The sequence below is a fragment of the Podarcis filfolensis genome (genome assembly GCF_964270895.1).
Source record: "Podarcis filfolensis genome assembly, chromosome: 2".
Classification (NCBI taxonomy): Eukaryota; Metazoa; Chordata; class Lepidosauria; order Squamata; family Lacertidae; genus Podarcis; species Podarcis filfolensis.
In genome coordinates, this window is record NC_139605.1 from 58456748 (window position 1) to 58476484 (window position 19737).

The 19737-nt window shown below is 39.2% G+C and overlaps 1 protein-coding gene across 1 annotated transcript in view; it reads left to right on the forward strand.

Annotated features, from left to right (window-relative positions):
• The window catches only part of CLINT1 (clathrin interactor 1), a 67119-nt gene that overhangs the window by 34298 nt on the left and 13084 nt on the right, over nt 1-19737 (forward strand). Inside the window, exons 2-8 of the mRNA XM_083603854.1 lie at nt 1383-1487; nt 2044-2140; nt 3663-3771; nt 4656-4820; nt 8721-8898; nt 14756-14996; nt 19141-19213. Of these exons, the coding sequence (XP_083459980.1) occupies nt 1383-1487; nt 2044-2140; nt 3663-3771; nt 4656-4820; nt 8721-8898; nt 14756-14996; nt 19141-19213 (968 nt within the window). The remainder of the gene's footprint in view (nt 1-1382; nt 1488-2043; nt 2141-3662; nt 3772-4655; nt 4821-8720; nt 8899-14755; nt 14997-19140; nt 19214-19737) is intronic.

A 19737-nucleotide genomic window follows, 5' to 3' on the forward strand; every position in this document is an offset into this window, starting at 1 on the left:
AAGCTTAAAGAGGACTAGGGAAAGCGTATTATATACAACACTGCATGCATTCCTGTGTGCAATGTAAATGGAAAAAATATTGCCACTTTCCCAGTAGCAAGGCTATCTGAAAGTACATCTCCGTTTCTTGCCAGTTTTTAGTGTAGAGGAATAAATGTGCTCGTTTTCTTCCTTTCCGAGTTGGGTGATGTCTCTTATTTCAGACTCAGCGGCTCCAAAGTGACCCTGATTTTGAAATTCTCATGTGGCAATTCTCTCCCTTTCATTCTCCTAGTTGCCTACTCTGCGCAGCATAATATTCTGTGGGGACAAATCTGCCTTCCCATGTGTGTTTGCAAATTTCAAAGGCATATTAATTAGCCAGGTATTTTTTTTAAGGATTTATGTGGAAATACAAGAAAAAGAAAAGTCTTAATATTGGCCATAAGGTACTAAATGTAGTTGATACTAAACTATGGGTAGGCAAACTAAGGCCCGGGGACCGGATCCAGCCCAGTCGCCTTCTCAATCCAGCCCACGGGTGGTCCGGGAATCAGCGTGTTTTTACATGAGTAGAATGTGTCCTTTTATTTAAAATGCATCTCTGGGTTATTTGTGGGGCCTGCCTGGTGTTTTTACATGAGTAGAATGTGTGCTTTTATTTAAAATGCATCTCTGGGTTGTTTGTGGGGCATAGGAATTCATTCATACATTTCTTTCCAAAATATAGTCCGGCCCCCTACAAGGTCTGAGGAACAGTGGACCGGCCCCCTGCTGAAAAAGTTTGCCGATCCCTGTACTAAACCTTTCATTTTTGGTTCCTGCATTCATTTATTAATCCTTGTAGATGGTATTTAAGACTGTCTTTAGGTAAAGACAGGGGGTTTGTATGGATTTTGCCCATGTTGTCCCACCTTTTTCAGGCTGTGATACTTGGTGCCTCTGCTTCAGTTCTTTTAATTTTGTTGGCAACTGCTCCAATAAGACCTATTGTTTTGTTTTCATCATAGGGTTGTTTCATTTGATTCAGTTCTAGGTGTGTGGCAAATAGCTGTAGCGTGCATGTGTTTATGTGTACAAGCAAAGTAACAATGGCCAGTCTTCAGTGGTTCGGTTTACTTTTAATTTGTCCATAAGCCATATTTTATTGGAATGGTTCCAAGTCTAATGCAATCCTTAGTCTCTAAGCTATATTCTGGAAGGCTAATGGAATAGTAAAACCTTCTTAAAGATAGTTAAATGTGTTGCGGTGTCCTCGGGGTAGCTTCTCCACTAAAGATGTTTTCTTTCCCACCCTGTAGAGGTATCTCATTAAGGTACCCGCTAGTGTCATTATTAAGTTTTCATGTGTTTCTCAGTTTTGATGCTAATCTTTATGCATGTGTTTAATTCTGTTTTTGCAGCACCAATGTGGTCATGAATTATTCAGAAATCGAGTCTAAGGTTCGAGAAGCAACCAACGATGATCCGTGGGGACCTTCAGGGCAACTCATGGGAGAGATTGCCAAGTAAGTGATAATTTGACTCAGCAGTGAAGGAAGGTACATCTTTATGCAGAAATACATGTAAGAATTGTTCCTGCTTCACCACTTCTGAAGAATAAATGAGATGGAGAGATCAGTATTAATGGTACTTGGAATGATGGCCACAAGCAACTGTTTATTAAAACCTATTTCCACGAAGCATTGTAACTTGTAGGAGATAAGATTTCCTTCGGGTAGGGGTCTAGCAAAGCATTTTTCAGAAATACAAAATTAGGAAGTTGGTGCTCCTTCGTAAATGCTTTCTCAAGAAGGGCAAATGAATGGTGTGATAGGCTAAGATAACAAGGAACTTCTAGTTCTTCATTATTTCCGTTGTTTGGGGGGGGGGAGAACTTATCAGCATTGCTAATCTAGTGAGTAATTCTGTATATGAAATACTTCTGTACAAATGTCAGTAGCTCTGTAATTGGGATTGAAGCTCTAATTTAGAGCAAGTCTGCCACCTGCTGTCAAATGCAGGTCCTAGCAGACCCTTCCTGAAAACAGCTAATTCCTTCTTTTGCCTTTCTTTTGTTTTTAGGGCTACCTTTATGTATGAACAGTTTCCAGAACTTATGAACATGCTTTGGACACGAATGCTGAAAGACAACAAAAAGAACTGGCGGAGAGTTTATAAAGTATGTATATAAAATTACTTTTTATGAGCTTCTTCAAGGTTTAATTTTGTTCTAAATATGGCACATACTTGAATGTTTTAATTTTACAACAGTGCCCTATTGTAATTAACTCAGTTTTGTGCTATCATTAACATAATATCCATGCTAAATTTCACAGTTTCCGGATCCTTTGTGTGCAGTTAGTACAAGCTTGATTTTAATCAAGTTGATTTTTCCTGTGTATGTTTTTAGAGAAGAGTTCTCTGTTGAAAAATAAGGATTTTCTCTACAAAGACTCTTTAATGAATGCCTTCTAGCAATTTTAATTTTTATTACTGTTTTAAATACTGAATAGAGGATTGTCTGTAATTTGATCTTTTAAAACTGGGAAATCACCCTTTTGCTGGCCTACTAGTGAGACCCTCATTTTGATATTTGTTCTGAATGTCTCTTTTGCAACTCAATTTACATTTGAAGCAATCTGGAAATGAACACATACATTTACCACCAATACATTTCACACATTGTACTGGACTCCCCCCAATGCACAACTTTGCTAATTACATTTTATCTTGTAACTAACTGAAGAGAAAGCCAGTTACTTGTTCACCATCAAGTATTTGTTCCCTTGTGTTCTTTCAGCTGCATTTGCAATTAAATTCAGCATATGCATCATGATACATTTTTTTTCTGTTTCCTATAGCATTGAAAAGGGCCTTAAGACTTAAAATATTGTACACTGAACATACTGTATTTAATTCTCAGGCAAGGTTACCCCCCCCCCCGTAGGTTTTACCTTATAGTAATTGTTTTCCCTGCAGCATAATATAAATTAATTTTTAATGCTATCATACATAGGATTTAACATTCTTAAGGATACTTGAGATTTATCTACTAGTTTCAGATCATTGCCATTTATAAACATGCATCTATTGGCATCCAAATGACTTATTTATGTATGGTTTCAAAATCAAGGGAAAGCCTGGAAATTGCAGGAAGTTCACAAAATTAAAATACTTTTCAACTTTATTTTTGTTTTGAAGTTTGTTTAAATTTACCTGAAAATAGTGAGTTTCATACATCAACACATTTCCTGCAGAAAGCTACATAGATAAATTGCCATAAAAATGCTTTTAAATGGAAAAACTCTTGGGAATAAGGCAATTGCAAAAAAAGAGAGACACAAAAGAAAATTGTTTCATTCTGTAGAGTTCAGGGTGTTTTTTTTCTTTCCTCCTTCTTCGTCTTAAATTGCCTTAACCATAATTTCCCCCTCCTGGAGAACATTCTTCAGGCAAATAACTTATGATTTAATGTTCTGCATTTTTTGTCTTAGTGAGTAAATGCAGTTTTAAATTTGTGCACTGTATTATGAGTGGTTCTTGCTTTAAGGAGCAACAATCTTCAAGGTGGCTTATTTAAATGGGAACAAATCCTGCTTTTGTTTACTAATTTTTGTGCATTTAGGCTTTTCTTTTTATTGCAGTTAAAAATACTGATGGCTTTTGTTCATGCAATAATAAGGTGCTTTGTATTTTTATAGTCTCTGCTGCTCCTATCTTACCTCATAAGGAATGGATCAGAGCGTGTTGTTACAAGTGCCAGAGAACACATTTATGATTTGCGATCCCTGGAAAATTACCACTTTGTAGGTGAGCGATAGAAAAATCTTATAAGCAAATTAAAACAGTAGTTGGAGTTGTCAGTCACCTGAACCAGCTTAGAAGCTTCCCCGCTCTAATTAGAATGTGACTGTTGCCGGTTGTGTGAAGAGTGCAGAATTCAAGACGTGGGACCCTAGAGTATTAATTAGTGAAGACAAGAACTTGCAGAAAAGACTGGCTAATAACAACAGAACCAACACAACATGAGTGTTCGGGTTTATATTAAAATATGCACTAGAGACTGGTCCCCTGTGGTGTGTGTAAAGGAATAGCTTTAATCATATGGGAAGAAAAGGTTAGAGCTCCAAAACATACACATCTGTTTGAAGCTGGGGGTTTTTTCTCCTCCCACCAAATAATATTTACAGTGGAAAGGCAGCAAGGCCAGTGTGTGTTCTGAATAAGAAAGAGGCTTAGAGAAGTGAAGCAAATTTTAGTTTGTAGTGCACTCGGGCTGACAGCATTTTAAAAATACAGTTTTGAAGCAAGACAGAAATATTGCAATTAGTATTTTGAAGAAAAACTGCCTTCCCAAAAAGGTTGAGAGAGGAGGTTGCTTTAAATGGGTTAAAATTGGCAGAAAATGTGTTTCTATTTTTGAATCTTTTTTTAACTAATATTTTTAGTAGATCAGCAGCATTTAAGAAGCTTTCTCAGTTGACATTGTTTTCAAATGCTACCCCTTAGATTAAGATGAAATTTTGGTTATAAAAAAAAAACTGTGCTGTTCACTCATTACAGAGAATTGCTTTGGAATACCATAACCTTAAAATATTTTGTGTTCTTTTTATATCTATTTTTTTCCAGGGTACTTAATGCTTGAGGTTAACTGTTTCTACTAAATTGTTTCTTTTTTATATACGCTCACACAGATGAGAATGGCAAAGACCAAGGTATAAATATACGTCAGAAGGTGAAAGAAATGGTAGAATTTGCCCAGGACGATGATAGACTTCGTGAAGAGAGGAAAAAGGCAAAGAAAAACAAAGATAAATACATTGGGGTTTCTTCAGACAGTGTTGGAGGATTCAGATACAGTGAGTACAGCACTGTAATCAGTAGTTGGCATATTGCAAAGTTAGCTTGGTTTTGTGGATATGCTATAATAAATATATGTTCTTTAAAAAATATATGAGTGCCATCACCAATCTACATAGGTGTCATTATCTGAAGGAAGTAGACCTTCATATGACTGAACAGCGAGGGGAGATTAACAAATTAAATTAACAGCCTTTCCTTCAGATTGTAGAAGATGGAGAAAAGGGGAAGCAGGACTGCCCTATCAGCTTTGCTGAGAAACTAGCTCCTTCTAGCTCCTCTCTATGAACTGTTTCCACCAAAACGGGTCCTTATTGGAACTTTGTAACATTAAGAAGCGGTGCCTGAGTTTATGTTTTTCCTTTTCTCCCCCAATCTGATTCTTTTTGTGTTGTGTCTTTTTGGATTATCAGCCCAAGGGCAGGGGCTGTCTTGCTTTTATTGATCTGAAAGCATTTTTAGTGAGAAGGGAAGTAAAGAAGTTACACAGAGAGAGAAGTAACCTTAGTTCATAACATAGAGGAGATGTTAAGTGCCTATTTTTCTGTGTATAAGATGCCCCTGTGTATAAGACAACCCCAATTTTTTTTTAACCCAAAATTAAATCAGTATTTTTAGGTTGCCAAAGTTGTTCAGCTTTTGGGGGACAATAGTACTCAAAGTTGTTGATCGCCCTGCCAAAAACCGTGTATGAGACAACCACCCCATTTTTAGTCAAAAAATGGAAGAAAAAAATCGTCTTATACACAGAAAAATACAGTATATACTGGAAGAGGTTTGCATTAAGATTCCTTTCAAAATCCCTACTGTTGGCTAGATAAGGATAAGCTTATTGGATTCTCTGGCAACGCAGATTGTTTGTATCCAAACAGTGATTAGCTTCGGACTCTCCTAACAGTTGCTACTGCTGTCAAGTGTTTTGGACTGCAAACAAAGCTGTCTTCTCCCACCCCACTCTACTCAAGGGACCACTTCTCCATTATGCTCTCCTATGTGGCTCAGATGTCTCTGCGAATAAGACAATTACGTAGGCAAGCTGGCCATGTGGATCTTTCCTATTTGTTGTTGTGACACATATGCACATACACATACTTTGTAGCACATGGGGTTGCACCAGGGGGAATACTTTTTTCAGGGCAAAGTGGGGGGGAGCGTAAAAAGGTCTAGAATTATTCAGCGTTGTGTGTAGAACAATATTGATCTCGAAACTGCAGATAATGTTTGTCTAACATTATAAGGCAACACTTTTGAACTAGTTTCCCCTGAAGCCTGATTCTTATATTTACCATTGCAGCATGGGAGCTGCCTCTGTCCCATCCCCAAAAAGCTCATGCTCCAACCACAATGAACAAGAGTGACAGATTATGTTGAAAGTCTTTGGCCTTTGGCTGTGGGAAGAGGAACCCATTGGAATCCTTCCTTATCTTGTAAAAACCCAATATAGAATATTTGAATAGGAGGCCAGCAAGTGTGGGGTGGGGGGGGGGGTTGTCCAGTGTGTTGTAGAGTATTTGAGTTACAGGTGTCTGTCTGCTAGCCAGAAGTTGTGGGGATCTACTCCCTGCAGTGAACTCCATCTCTTACAGAACAACTCTGTCCTTTCAAGGTAGCTGAGCTATTCTTATGCAATGCAACCCTTATTGCAATTCATTTCTCTATAGGACTCTGATGCCATGGTACAGTAGGGGGGTGTTATTAATAGAAAATGCATAGAAATGTAAATGCATATAAATTTTAGAAATGCATAGAAATTTAAAATCTACAATGGAATGTTTAAACAACAGGAAACCCAATTATTTATATCCCGCCCATCTGGCTGGGTTTCCCCAGCCACTCTGGGCGGCTTCCAACCAAATATTAAAAACAATACAGCATCCAACATTAAAAACTTCCCTAAACAGTTGTCTTCCCTTCAGTTGTCTTTTAAAATAAAATAGTTGTTTATTGCCTTGACATCTGCTGGGAGGGTGTTCCACGGGGCAGGCGCCACTACCAAGAAGGCCCTTTGCCTGGTTCCCTGTAACCTCACTTCTTGCAGCGAGGGAACCACCAGAAGGCCCTCATCACTGGACCTCAGTGTCCGGGGCTGGATGATGGGGTGGAGACGCTCCTTCAGGTATACAGGACCAAGGCCTTGCACCTGGGATAAAATTGAGCAGAGTAAGGCTGTTCAGCTAGTTGAGAATACAATAATTTCAAATAGCTGGGCAAATAAAATGTCTTAAACTGGAACTATAAAGAATACAATGTCAGGCGTACCTTCCTCAGAGGGGAACTGAGACTTGATGTACCACCCCAGAAGCATCCCTCTCTTTTGTACATGCATAATATCCTATATTCTATAAGGGAACATACCTTGGGGATGTCCTGCTGTTGTGCTTTCCTTAGGCATCTGGTTGGCCACTGTGAGAAGAGGATGGCAGACTGGCTTGCTCCAGGAACTTCTTATATTCTACCATGCATAAAGAGGTTTCCCACTTATGTGAATGGCATAGCCTTGCACCTGGGATTCCTAATGTGCTTTGAAGCAGCTGGGTTGTGGCTTGCTCGTGTATATAAACGAGAGTGGGGTTTGCATATGTGTTATCAGGGTGAACTCACTATATGCACCATCACGGTTAGGAGTACGATGCTCCTGATTTGAGTGGGACACTGTGTGCAGGATAGTCCCCCTGAGAAGTCAGGTAGGTGGATGTCATGAATCAAATTGGCTCAGATAATGGGAGCATTAACACAGGTGAAACAGAGAATCATAGAATTGGAAAGGACTGCAAGAGTCATCTAGTCCAACCCCTGCAATGCAGGAATCTTTTTGTCCAGTGTGGGGTATAGACACACAGCCCTAAGGTTAAGAGTCTCACGCTCTACCGACTGAGCTATCTCACTAAGATGCCCAATCTGTATTTACATGTCTGTAATATTCCTTTAGAATATTTGGTAAGCTAAGTCTCAAGTTTTATTCAGGAATTCGATTAATGCTGGAGGCTTTGTAATGAGATAGTTTTAAAGCTTCAATATATTAGCCCTTATGGTACTTTTTAATAAAAAGTGCACACAGAAGATAAATTGAAGATTCAAATTCCTTATGGAATTCATAGAATCATAGAATTTTAGAGTTGGAAAGGACCCCGAGGGTCATCTAGTCCAGCTCTCTGTGGTGCAGGAATCATGCTAAGCTTTGCAAATGTGCTAGCAGTTTTACTGCTGCACCAATTGAGACACTGTTTAAAGACAATTGAGCGATGCTGCCATCTCATACTCTTAGTTAGCAGTAGTACTTGGTTCTCGGTATTGTGAAGCAAATTTTGTTTAGGTGGCAAATTTTTGGTGGCGATACAATGTTGAGAAATTAAAGAGCCCCTAGTATCGCATAAGGGGATAAGATGCTGCATTTTCCTTAATAGATTTAAAGAGCCTTTAAAACTGGTGATTGAGGCTAGACATATTGCCAGCTGTTTTCACACTTGTCTTGCAGGGTTTGGTACAACCTTCTGTATTCATGAGGTTTTGAAACATATACAGTCTCTGAAAGGTTTCCAGTTTTCTATGGCAGCCTGGCTAGAAAACAAATCAGGTTCATTTCTCACAAGTTGCTCATAAAGCCAGGGTTCATTTCTTTAGGTGAGGGAAGCCTTTTAGCCCGCTCTTACAATGTCTGGTCTTATTCTGAAGTTCGATGCCTTGCCTTACAGTTCATCAACATCTTTGGATTACATTTTGAGCCAATTAACTGCTGGCATAACATGCTTTCTCATGGTAATAATATTGCTGCAGCATCATGAAAGTTTCTGTTTGCTTTGAAAACTGTTAAAGGTCTGTTGACAAGAATTAGTGGCATTTTTTGTTAAATCTCCCCCACCCTTTTTTTAAAAAAATTACTATCTACCTATATTATTTAGATGAAAGATATGATACTGAGCCGAAGTCCAAGTGGGATGAAGAATGGGATAAAAACAAAGGCGGATTTCCATTCAGTGATAAGTTAGGTGAGCTGAGTGATAAAATCGGGAGCACAATTGATGACACCATCAGCAAGTTCCGGAGGAAAGACAGAGAGGATTCTCCAGAAAGATGCAGGTACTTACTTATTTTTACATTGTTGCTATATTGATTGTCCTTTTTATAACCTCTTTTTAGCTTTTGCCAGTTTCTTTCCTGTAATTGTGGGATAAGTTTGAAATCCTGAAAATGTTGGCTTTCATCTTTTAAGCACTATAGTCCTTATAGCTGTGGAAGAATAAGCTGAAAACATATGGGCTGGCTTCCCCATGTGGTTTAAGCGTCTAAAAAAGGAATGGGTACCACCGTGAATCAGGCTGTGATTTCTTCACTTAGCATTGTGCCATCTCTTCTTCAGGGCCCCATGCTGTTCTATAAATTAAATTTAAGCACACTCGTAGCTTGGAAATTGGTAGACCGTTATCTAAATGAAAGGCTTCCTTCTGCCTATGGAAGAGCCTTAATCTTCCCTCCTTCCGTCAGTGTGAGCATTCCATGAGTACAATTCTGCATATGAAATTTTGTAGATCCCACCCCTTTGTGTCCTAGAACACTTATTTTAGCCAATGAGAATAATAGTTAAGCACATGGTTGTAATTTTTTGTAAATTTTTCTGGTCATAGCCTTGTAGATTTTGTAGCACAGAATTTAAGATTTCCCTCTTGTTGGTGATTTGTTGGGAAAATCTAGTCTTTCAGTGGCCAAAGTACCAAGAAGAAATTGTGCTGAAAGTAATGAAAATCTGGCTCTCATCTGAGTCAGCCAGAAGATCTGCAGCCTCCCTGGTAATCCAAGTTTTTAAGATGTCCAAGAGACCCTATAAATCATGAAAAATAGGCTTTAGTTTGGATTCTGTTGTCCTTCTATCTCTTTCACATGTGCATGCCTCTATAATTGGCACCATTATTTCAGTAATAGGGGGTGTGACCATTCCTTGCAGGTGGGCAGCTAAACAAAGCAGGCAATATGGAACAAATTGAAGTGGACAACACATTACATGAGACATTCCAAATCTATGTAGCCCACAACAATTCTAACTGCCTTCTGTAAAAACTGTTGAAGGAGTTTGCTAGCCTACAATTGTAAAACTAATCAGGGCCCTATTGAATAGTTTATTAAAATTCCAATCATCTTGGCTTTCATTTTTTTTAAAAAAATCACTTTCAGATTGTTGCGTTTGGAAAAATGGCAAAAACTCTGGTGAAGTTTTCAGTAGAGAAGCTTCTATGTTCTAACCTGGAAAGAGCCAATGCTTTCATTTGTCTCAGCTTTAGTAGGGGCCTAATTTTGTCGCTAGCAGTGAAATGGAGTGAAGGAGTACCTTGGGGTTTTTAGATTATTAAGAGTGTACGGAGGAAAATAGCTACCTTTTTTGTTTTGATTGTGTCCAAGTCATAAAAGTAGAAAGATAGAACATTTTGCTACTTTCTCTTAGCCTAAAGAAATGGCTGCTTACTTTTCAGCTAACCTTTTCATAAAGTACAGTGGACACTTGTTTATGAGATCATTAAATGCCCTCTACATTAAAAGGAAAACATTTTGGAGGTTTTGCCTGCTGTGCAGACTCCAATAGTTGATCTGTTCAACAAGTGGATTGAACTTTATCGTCAGCAGATCAAACTGATACTTAATAGTTTCTGATACTGCTGTGGAAGCCTTTATACAAATCTCATCTGGATGAGATTAAAGCAGTAGGAGCTTTCATATATTTAATATTTTTCACAACAGCATGTTGGAAGAATAAAAAATTCATTAAGGTGCTAAAGTTGTACTTCTTTCCAGTGGTTTTTTTCTTTTTCTTTTGAAAGGTGAATTGAGCTTGAGAGGGGAATTTAGCAGTGTATTAAATGTTAAACCAGATGTATCAAATCAGACTAAATCTACAATATATTCCACTCTGTTCTGAATCTTTATATGATGTGTGGAGATTTTTAAATGGCAACACACACTATTATTTGGACCCTTTTTCCTGTTTCCATGGCTATATTTTTGTTTTTCTAACAAAATATAAGAGACAGTGTATTTTCATTTTACATGGAAATTTTAGGAATATATTCTCACATGATGGATGTTTTTAGCTTTTATTTACTATAGCAGGGTATAGTACAAAGTGTGGGAGTGGAAATAACTCTTCTTGTCTTCACTTCCCCCCCTCTCCACCCACAGAAAAATTGAACTTCATTCAGTTGAACATTTATTCAATATAATCTGAGAAAATTTTAACTAGGTTTTGTAAGCATTATGCTTTTTTTAAAAAAAGAACAGAAATTATAAAAGAAAATCAAGTGTTGAAAGAGCACACAATCGGTTTTTCTAAAGAATTTAAGAATGAAGAAAAATAAGGTAAAGGTAAAGGGACCCCTGACCGTTAGATCCAGTCATGGCCGACTCTGGGGTTGTGGTGCTCATCTCGCTTTATTGGCCAAGGGAGCCAGCGTACAGCTTCCGGGTCATGTGGCCAGCATGACTAAGCCTCTTCTGGTGAACCAGAGCAGCACACGGAAACGCCGTTTACCTTCCCGCCAGAGCGGTACCTATTTATCTACTTGCACTTTGACGTGCTTTCGAACTGCTAGGTTGGCAGGAGCAGGGACCGAGCAACGGGAGCTCACCCCGTCGCGGGGATTCGAACCGCCAACCTTTTGATCAGCAAGTCCTAGGCTCTGTGGTTTAACCCACAGCGCCACCCGCATCCCAGTGAAGAAAAATATGAGTGTATAAACTTACTCTTCAGCAGTATTTGTAGGAAATAACTTCTATGGAGTACCTAATCTTAGGCTAACAACCCACCACACAGTTTGCTAGGAAAAACAGAATGCAGACGAGAGATTCTAAGGACTGGAAAATGAGACAGAAGCTGGGGAAGTGCACTAAAGAGGAGCGAACAACAGCAGCTCTTTGAAATTCCAATGATTATTACTGCTCGGTGTTCAAACAACCCATCAGTCATAGCTCTGACTTCATTCATTGGCTAAAAACATTGAAAGGTGGGAGCAGCCAGGCTGACTCCTCTCACAGAAATAACTTAGAAGCATCCTTGTACATTTTCCTTCACAATTTTCTTTCTAGAGATTTTATTTTTTTAATGGCAAATCAGAGCTGGCTCTGGGACTGGTACATCGGTACCCACTGTACCCATCTCTCAGTGGTCCCAGCTCTGCCTTTGGAAGTTGGGGTATTGATGACTAGAGGCAAGGCCTTTTCAGTGATGGCATCCTAGCATCCTCAGTTGCTCACTGTTGATCTAGGTGCAGGTCAAGTCTGTTTTATTAGCACGATATTTTAATGAATGCCAATTTTAGAGGTTTGAGGGCTATCTGCTTTTAATTTTCTTCTTTTTTCATATCAGTATTGTATTGGTTGTATTTGGTAATGATTTGATTATGTCATTAATTTCCTTTCATATGACTTCATACTCTGCCTTGAATTTACAGATGGGACAGGAATGAATAAGTAAAACCATTACATGGAATCTGGCAGTGTCTTACTTTTTGTGGGGGCAGCAAACCCAGAAACATTTGCTCCGTTATTTCTTCACCTCATTGGGGCTTGTGTTTCTGCACAAACCCTCTTGAAAGCAAGAGAGTGTGCTCTGCAGCAGTGTTTGGCGAATTTATTCCCTCTACACTTGGTTGGGGCTGTTAGGCCCCCTTATTACTTTGCATCTGTAATCTCTGTTGGAAAAGAAAATGAAATGCTGGGTATTTATGTTCACTGATCTTAATGAATTAAATGACCTTTGCTGGCAAGCAGATAATATGCTGAGATGCAGTGGGAGGCATAACTAAGTAATAATAATAATGGGCAAAGCCTGAGCCATTGTTAGTGGAGAACAAAGGCTACCCCACAGAGCATACTGCAGTTTGTGTTACCTCCATGCTGACAACAAGACAGTCTTTCTGAAATTAGGTGACTCAGTGCTCTATTGCTTATTGAAACAGAGAAACCTTTCACAGTTATATTTCAAGTTACATTTGCATGTGTTATTCAACAGTGTATCTTGCCCTGTACCAATTGCATACCTTAATAATGAAAAAATCATACAATGTAAAAACTGTTTACCTTCCAAATAAAAGTACAGCTGTGGGTAACATAATTTTGCTGGAAACTTAACCTGCCCCTTGCCAAAAACACTGGTCAAGTGATGACTTTTCAAAACAAGTTATAAAGTTGCATATACATAGGCCGAATGCAGTTTTAAGGCTGGTTCCTTGCAGACTATGATATCCAAATCAGAAATCTGCCTCCGGTATGAATTTCCAAATTCCATTTCTTTGTTGGCTTCAACCATAGTATCTCTGCCAATACTAGCCTGGGTTCCTTCCTATCCTAATCATGGTTTCAAGTGCATTTGCAAACCCTGCTTAAGCTGGCATTAGCCTTAAAATTAGTTGCTGTTGGTGTAAATGTATTGCTAAATCATGATGAAGGCTGATGACAGAAAGGAAAAGGAATTGCACTGGAAGGTGGAAGATAAAGACTGTTCTCCAGCTTGCAGGCCATGGTTCTGCAAGAAGCTGCTATCTGCGTCAGCCGCATGGAGGCAGACTTTGTGAGGTCTCCACAAACTATGAATATTGTAAATAGATAAATGTACACAGTTATTTATTTATTTATTTACAATATTTATAAATTCTGTGCAGACCTCACAAACATAGGAATGTTACACCAATAAGCATTGCTTTTTTAAAAAAAGTAACGACAGAATGGATAAGACAACTTGTTTGTTTGTGTTTGGGGGGGGACCCACTCTCATGGGGCAAGCTGGATCTGTTGGTGACAGATTTGGGAGGTGGGCAGGGAGATGCCACTGTGGGAGCTGGATGAAGACAGTCCCTCAAGCTTCTTTATTGTTCACCCTATTCAGGGCAAGATTTACGTCTATATTAATATAATACAGACTTCAGAAATTGCCCCTTCCTGATCCCCAATATACTAGCCTCTTATGCTGCTTCCAAAGAAAAGGTTGGGCTTTAAAATTTTGCGGAAAGGAAATTCTAAAGCAGGGTATGACTTCCAAGCACATTTTGTGCAGTATACACAGCAGATATAGGACAGCTGCACAAAGGATATGTAATTGTAGAGTCCCATGATTATGAGGACATACATATTTACTGTGTCATTGTCCAAAAGAGAATGAGACTTCTCACCAGATACAATTGGTAGAGACTGTTTTTGCGCAATGCTTCAGTTGATCAGCCTTTCCAGTTGTAGTGTTGGGAATTGGGAGTGTGGCCCAATGATCCAAACAAAGTCTTTGCCATCTCAGTGAAGAAGTAGCATTTATAGTATAATATTGTGTAGTGAAGCTTAATGGGCACTTTTTTTTCATAATTCTCTAACTGAGAAAGCAAGCTTGGCTAGTAATGGTGCAAAGTCCAAAGTAGTCACAAAATGGGTGGTAGGCTTGGGAAACCTTGAAACAACATCTTTTATAACTGGAATGGGGAACCTGTGGCTCAGGGACTGAATACAGTCTTCACCACCACCCCTGTTTCTCCCCAGCCATACCTTCTCCCCAGCCCATACTCCCTCTCTGAGTTATCCCCCCTCACCATCCCTGCCCCATATACTCCTGAAATGCTGTTGCCTGACTGGAATGTATCATTGAACAGCAATAATGCCTTTTGCTTTCCTAGATAGTGGTTGGAGAAATTGGGATGAATCCTATACATGGGCTATGAGTAGAAATATCTTATTTGAGCCAGGCTGGATTCTAGTCTTCTGTATAAAGATAAGAATCACCACCATTGCTCCACCCACTTTTGCCTACCACAGACTTGCTTGTTTGGAAAATCTCTGCTTAAATATTTTCTTGACTGAAATCCCCTCTAAAAGATGTTGATGACAAGATACCTTTGCTAGCTACCTTTTCAAGTTCTTTTGTCCCCCTTTTGGTCTATAATGTGGTTTTTGTTGTTTCCTCCCTTCACAGTGATAGCGATGAGGAAAAGAGATCTAGAAAAGCTAAATCGCCTAAAGGAGAATTCAAAGATGAGGAGGAGACAGTGACCACAAAACACATCCATATTACACAAGCCACAGAGACCACCACCACCAGACACAAGCGCACAGCAAACCCTTCCAAAACCATTGACCTGGGAGCAGCTGCACATTACACAGGGGACAAAGGAAGTCCAGACCAGAACGCTTACACTCAGCTGTCTACAGCAAAGGTAGGAGGGCACAACTGTACCTTTGAATTTGCATTTTTCCTAATCAAGTACTGTTTTCATTAAAGGTAATAAATCTGGAGTCTTCAAGTGTGCCATAGGGAGTAATTCACTGAAAGCACTGGAACTGCATTTGGGTTAAGCAGGTGCTCCTCATCTCATATGATTTAGGCATATAGAACAAGCTCAGACCAAAGAATGACGCAGCACCTGGGTTGATACGGGTTTTGACAGTCTCCAGGGTGTTTGAATCCCAAGCTGTGAAGGGCTTCAAAGGTAAGAAACTATTTGGTAACTAGGGCAGGTTGCTGTAGAATAGGTTTAAGTATGTTTGGCCTTCCAACAGCTATCAACACACAGACATAAGCATTCAGCACTAGTTGGAACTTCTTAGTCAGTCTCAACGGAAGCTCCATGTAGAACTTGTTTACCTATACAGGCAACTCCCAATTGATGTGGGGGTTACATTCCAAGGCACCACATGTTTAATTGAAATTAAACATGTTAATTTCAAATTATATTTGAAATGCCATTGAAAAGGCCTGCAGATGCCCCATCTGCCCTGCCCCCTTTTGGGACATTTTTTTGTTCACTTCCGGGTTCAGTGCAATGTGTGTGTGGTCACGCACACATATCAGATGTGCCTAAAATAGTTGCAGCCTGTAGGTGATCCTGGAAGTTGCAAAAGCATGATCAGTATGACTAGATGTCCCCTCTCCAGAAGCAGAAGAATCACCTTGCTTCTGGCACCTATTTATCCAAGAGTAAAGACGGAGGGACCTAGGCATTCCATTAGGTTTCTAACTTCAGCAGACAGGGAAACTACTGTATCATCTGTCACAGGAAGGACCCACCTACTATGGAGCACTGTGATTACCTACCAGTCCAGGATTTGGCATTTTTCACTTGCTTTGTGTACTGTGAGCATCCTTCTTCCCAACTTTGCGGAAGAGTAGCTTAGCCTCTCCTCATCCTTTCCTACTCTCATCCTTTCCTCCTCCATAGCAGGAAAGAGAAGTGGAGGCTTCCTTGGCTGCTGCTGGACAAAGGCACTCTCAAAACCTCCACCGTGTATCACCAAGCTTGCCTGGGGCTGGATCCTAGCCAGGCTAAAATTGTGGATGCCTGTGTTAGGGTTACTTCCATTTTGTATTGTAATCCAGGTTGTAATCAAACACAACTCTGTATATAATAGAAGTATAATGTACACTGAATGTAATCCAGGTTGAGCATTCCACCTCTTCAGTTCAGTTGGAAGTTTTTATTTGTTATAAAGTAGAGAAATGAGATAAAATCTGTTGCCACACCTTTGCAAGCATTCTCTGGAAGTGGAAGGATCACTTAATGTCTGAAGACCAGGGGAATCAGAAGTCATTGTTTGATGGAATCTGTCAAGCTCAAAATTGCAGGGAGATTGAAGACATGAAGTGAACAGATGGGCAGTTTTAAAAACTCCCATGTCAGCCTCAGGGAAGCTAGAATACTAGAGATTGTATCTATATTACATAGGTAAGTACACTAAGACCATAATGTGAAAGCATGTTTTACTTCTGCTGTAATGCAGTGGGGGTTTTTTCTTGCCCGCATAGATGGAGGGAAAGAGGATGCATATTACTTTTCTGGCACTGCCGAGTCTGTACTAAAAGTGATGCTACTTGGGAAGGAAGTCAGGAAACAATGAAGAAAAGCTATAGTGTTCCCTTTCCACTATAACTATTTAAATTAGCCCAATTGCAAAAACAGCAGTTTGACAGCTCTGATGGTTAAACTTAGTGAAGCTATAGTCAGATGGTACAAATTTTAAGTATTCCCTAAATTAAAGACCATATGGCAGTACACTGATCCACCAGCAAGCAGATCCTTTACATCTAAATTGTGCACTTAATGTATGCATCTATTGTGCCCAAAGTATCTCTGTTCAGTAACTTATTTTGAAGATGCCCTCAGAAAAGGCAAGGATCTTTGTATAAGAATTTCACTTTAAAAAGAGGGATAGTTTAAACATTCAAACAAAAAGGCATGAAAAATATGTGATCTAGAAATGAAAGTTCTATTTAATTTGTGTAGTTGATTTTTTTATTTGTATTTTGTTCTGTTGGAAGCAACTGTGTGGGTACAAATGTTTTAAATAAACAGAGTTTTTTAAGCCCTCTGCCTTGCTTATCGGGCTTTGGAAAGGAGGCATGAGGGCTCTGGGAGCATGTCGGGGCCCTTTAATGACCTTCTCAGAGCCCCGTAAGCAAGGTCTGTTTTGGAGAAGTAGGAGTGATTGCAGGGGTTGGGGCCCTGGGGGTTCCTGACTTTATGCAATTTTGCCTTTGTGGGAGGACCTCCAGAACTGAACCCTTGCATACGTGGCCAGCCCACTGTATTACTATATGCTGAAATGTTTAATTCTGGGTCTGCCCTGTCCTTTAAGGCCATACCCAGACATGTACTTTGCTACCAATTTATATTTGGCATAGGGCAAGGAAGAAGAACTTAACCATCTAGGGTTGCACATGTCTAGAGGTTGTGCTTTAAACTGGATCTGTTTGCCTGTTTGTGCACTGTTTGTATGCCTCATGTCTTTAGCCTGGGCAGACATTGTGCCTGTGTGCTAGTTATTGCATGTGTAGTGGCTGGGGGCCCAGGATCAGAGAGATGTTGGTGCACTGCTGCATAGGTAAGTTCGCCTTCTCCAAATGTCATGTTTCAGTTGCACCCCAAGTTCACAATCTGCTGCACATGCTTGCTGCTTAGATGGGACAAATCTTGTTCTCCAGCACTCCCAGACTTCATTAAATCCACAGGTGCATTTACAGTGCAGTCCTATACATGTTGGCTGAAAAGGAAGTCTGGCTATTTTCAATGGTTGTTATCTCCTAGGCAGGTGTGTATTGGATTGCAACCTTAAGTTTGATATTGCATCCTTCCCCTCTTGTTATCCTGGACTTTTTTTTTGCTTCCAATTATTTTCCCCATCCGCCCAAGAGTGAGAGTCTTCAACAAGTGTACTGGAGGGAACTTCTTAAAAGCAAATTAAAGTGAGCCCTGTGTCCACATAATCGCTAATGTTGTAATGAGCAAGTTTTCTAGAAACCCCCAGGTGCATAGAATTTACCATAGATGTACTTGTCTTTGTGCCAAGGTTTATAGTCTATTAAAATTACATGGTGCTCCAGGAAAAGCAACTTTTCATCCATTGCCGTCCTTTGTGAATGTGTACAAAAATCTAGGATTTAGTCATAAATGATAAAGTGCACCCATGCAACAAGATAATATTGTGATTTTTAATGCATGGATTGTATTGGTAAATACATTTCCTTCCTTGTAGCAGCAGAAGAAATCACACTACCTCTACTTTGTGGCAGAAATTTCTTAAATTATGCTTTTAGTATTCTGGTATCTAGCATTTTGCTATTTTTTATCAAAGAAGCAGAACCTAAAATATACCTTCCACCTTTGGTATAACAGTCACTTTATTCCAATTTCCCCAAAAAAGAAGATGGACCTACTTGGGGTGGGATGCCGTTTTAACCATAGATGCTTGGAAGTAATTACTTCAGGAAATGAAGAAGTTACTTCCAATTAAATATATTCATATTTGGGATGCTGAGTTCAAATCTCAAAGTCAACTCTGAATTTCTTTGGTGCCTTTAGACATCACACTCCTCATATCAGCCTTTCATTTTAATTGGAATAATCCCAGAGGTAAGGCAGTAATAACCAGAGGATTAAAAACTATTGTAAAGCACAAAGAAGGCTATACAAATTTAGTTATAAGCAGAAAGATATCAAGCTTTAAAACTCTAGGCAGCTTACAATTGACCAAATGATGTTTCTAGTATTTTGAATGTCTCAAAATGAAATTTTAATGCATGTTAGCAAAACTATAAAGGTAGGAAATATTTTAAGAAATGGTTCAGCCTTTGCTATGTTTAATAGTTATATGGAATGGGTGTGTTTTCTAAAAATATTTTTGCACCTCTCCTCACATTGTCTGATGGGAGGTAACAGCTTAATCCTTGTTAACAAGTTGCACAATAATAACTTCCTTTATATTCTTCAGTTTTGTAATTCTCTTAATATAAGTTACACATACACACACCTCTTTGCATATTCATAACCATATTTCTTAAAACAGTTCAATTGTGCTTGTCCTTAGGTTCCTGGCAGCAAGTCATCTGGTGACCTGGTCGATCTTTTGTTCGATGGCACTGATCAATCAGTCCCAACAGGTAAAATGTATTTCTGTGCTCTGTTTGAGCAGTAGCTGTAGCTTGTGAGTCTAGTACATTTTAATTCTGCTGAAATCAAAGGTATGCATTAGGAAGCTAAGGGAAACTGTATCAGTCAGTTAAATGTAGAGCTGTGTACTTATTCATAAAACCACATGCAAATTACGATATTGTATAGATTAATAATAACCATAGCACCTTAGAAAGATTCACAGCTAAGTCAGTTTGTCAGGAACTGTGGTGGCTGAAATGCAATGTTATTCATAATTAATTTTAAAAGCATGTAATCCAGTCAGATTTCAACACTTCTCGTGTTACACATGGAGAGAGAGGCAATGGTGAGAGTAGCTGACTTACAAGTCACATCTAATGTGTACAGCAAAAGTGACCTTATTACTTCTTATTTTTGTTTCCTGTCCATTGACTCCTGGGTGACCTCAGAAATAACTATGTTTCTTGGTCACTTAAACTGTTCAATTCATTCACTCCATTGTAGGCGACTAGTGAAACTGAGGCTTAAGTAA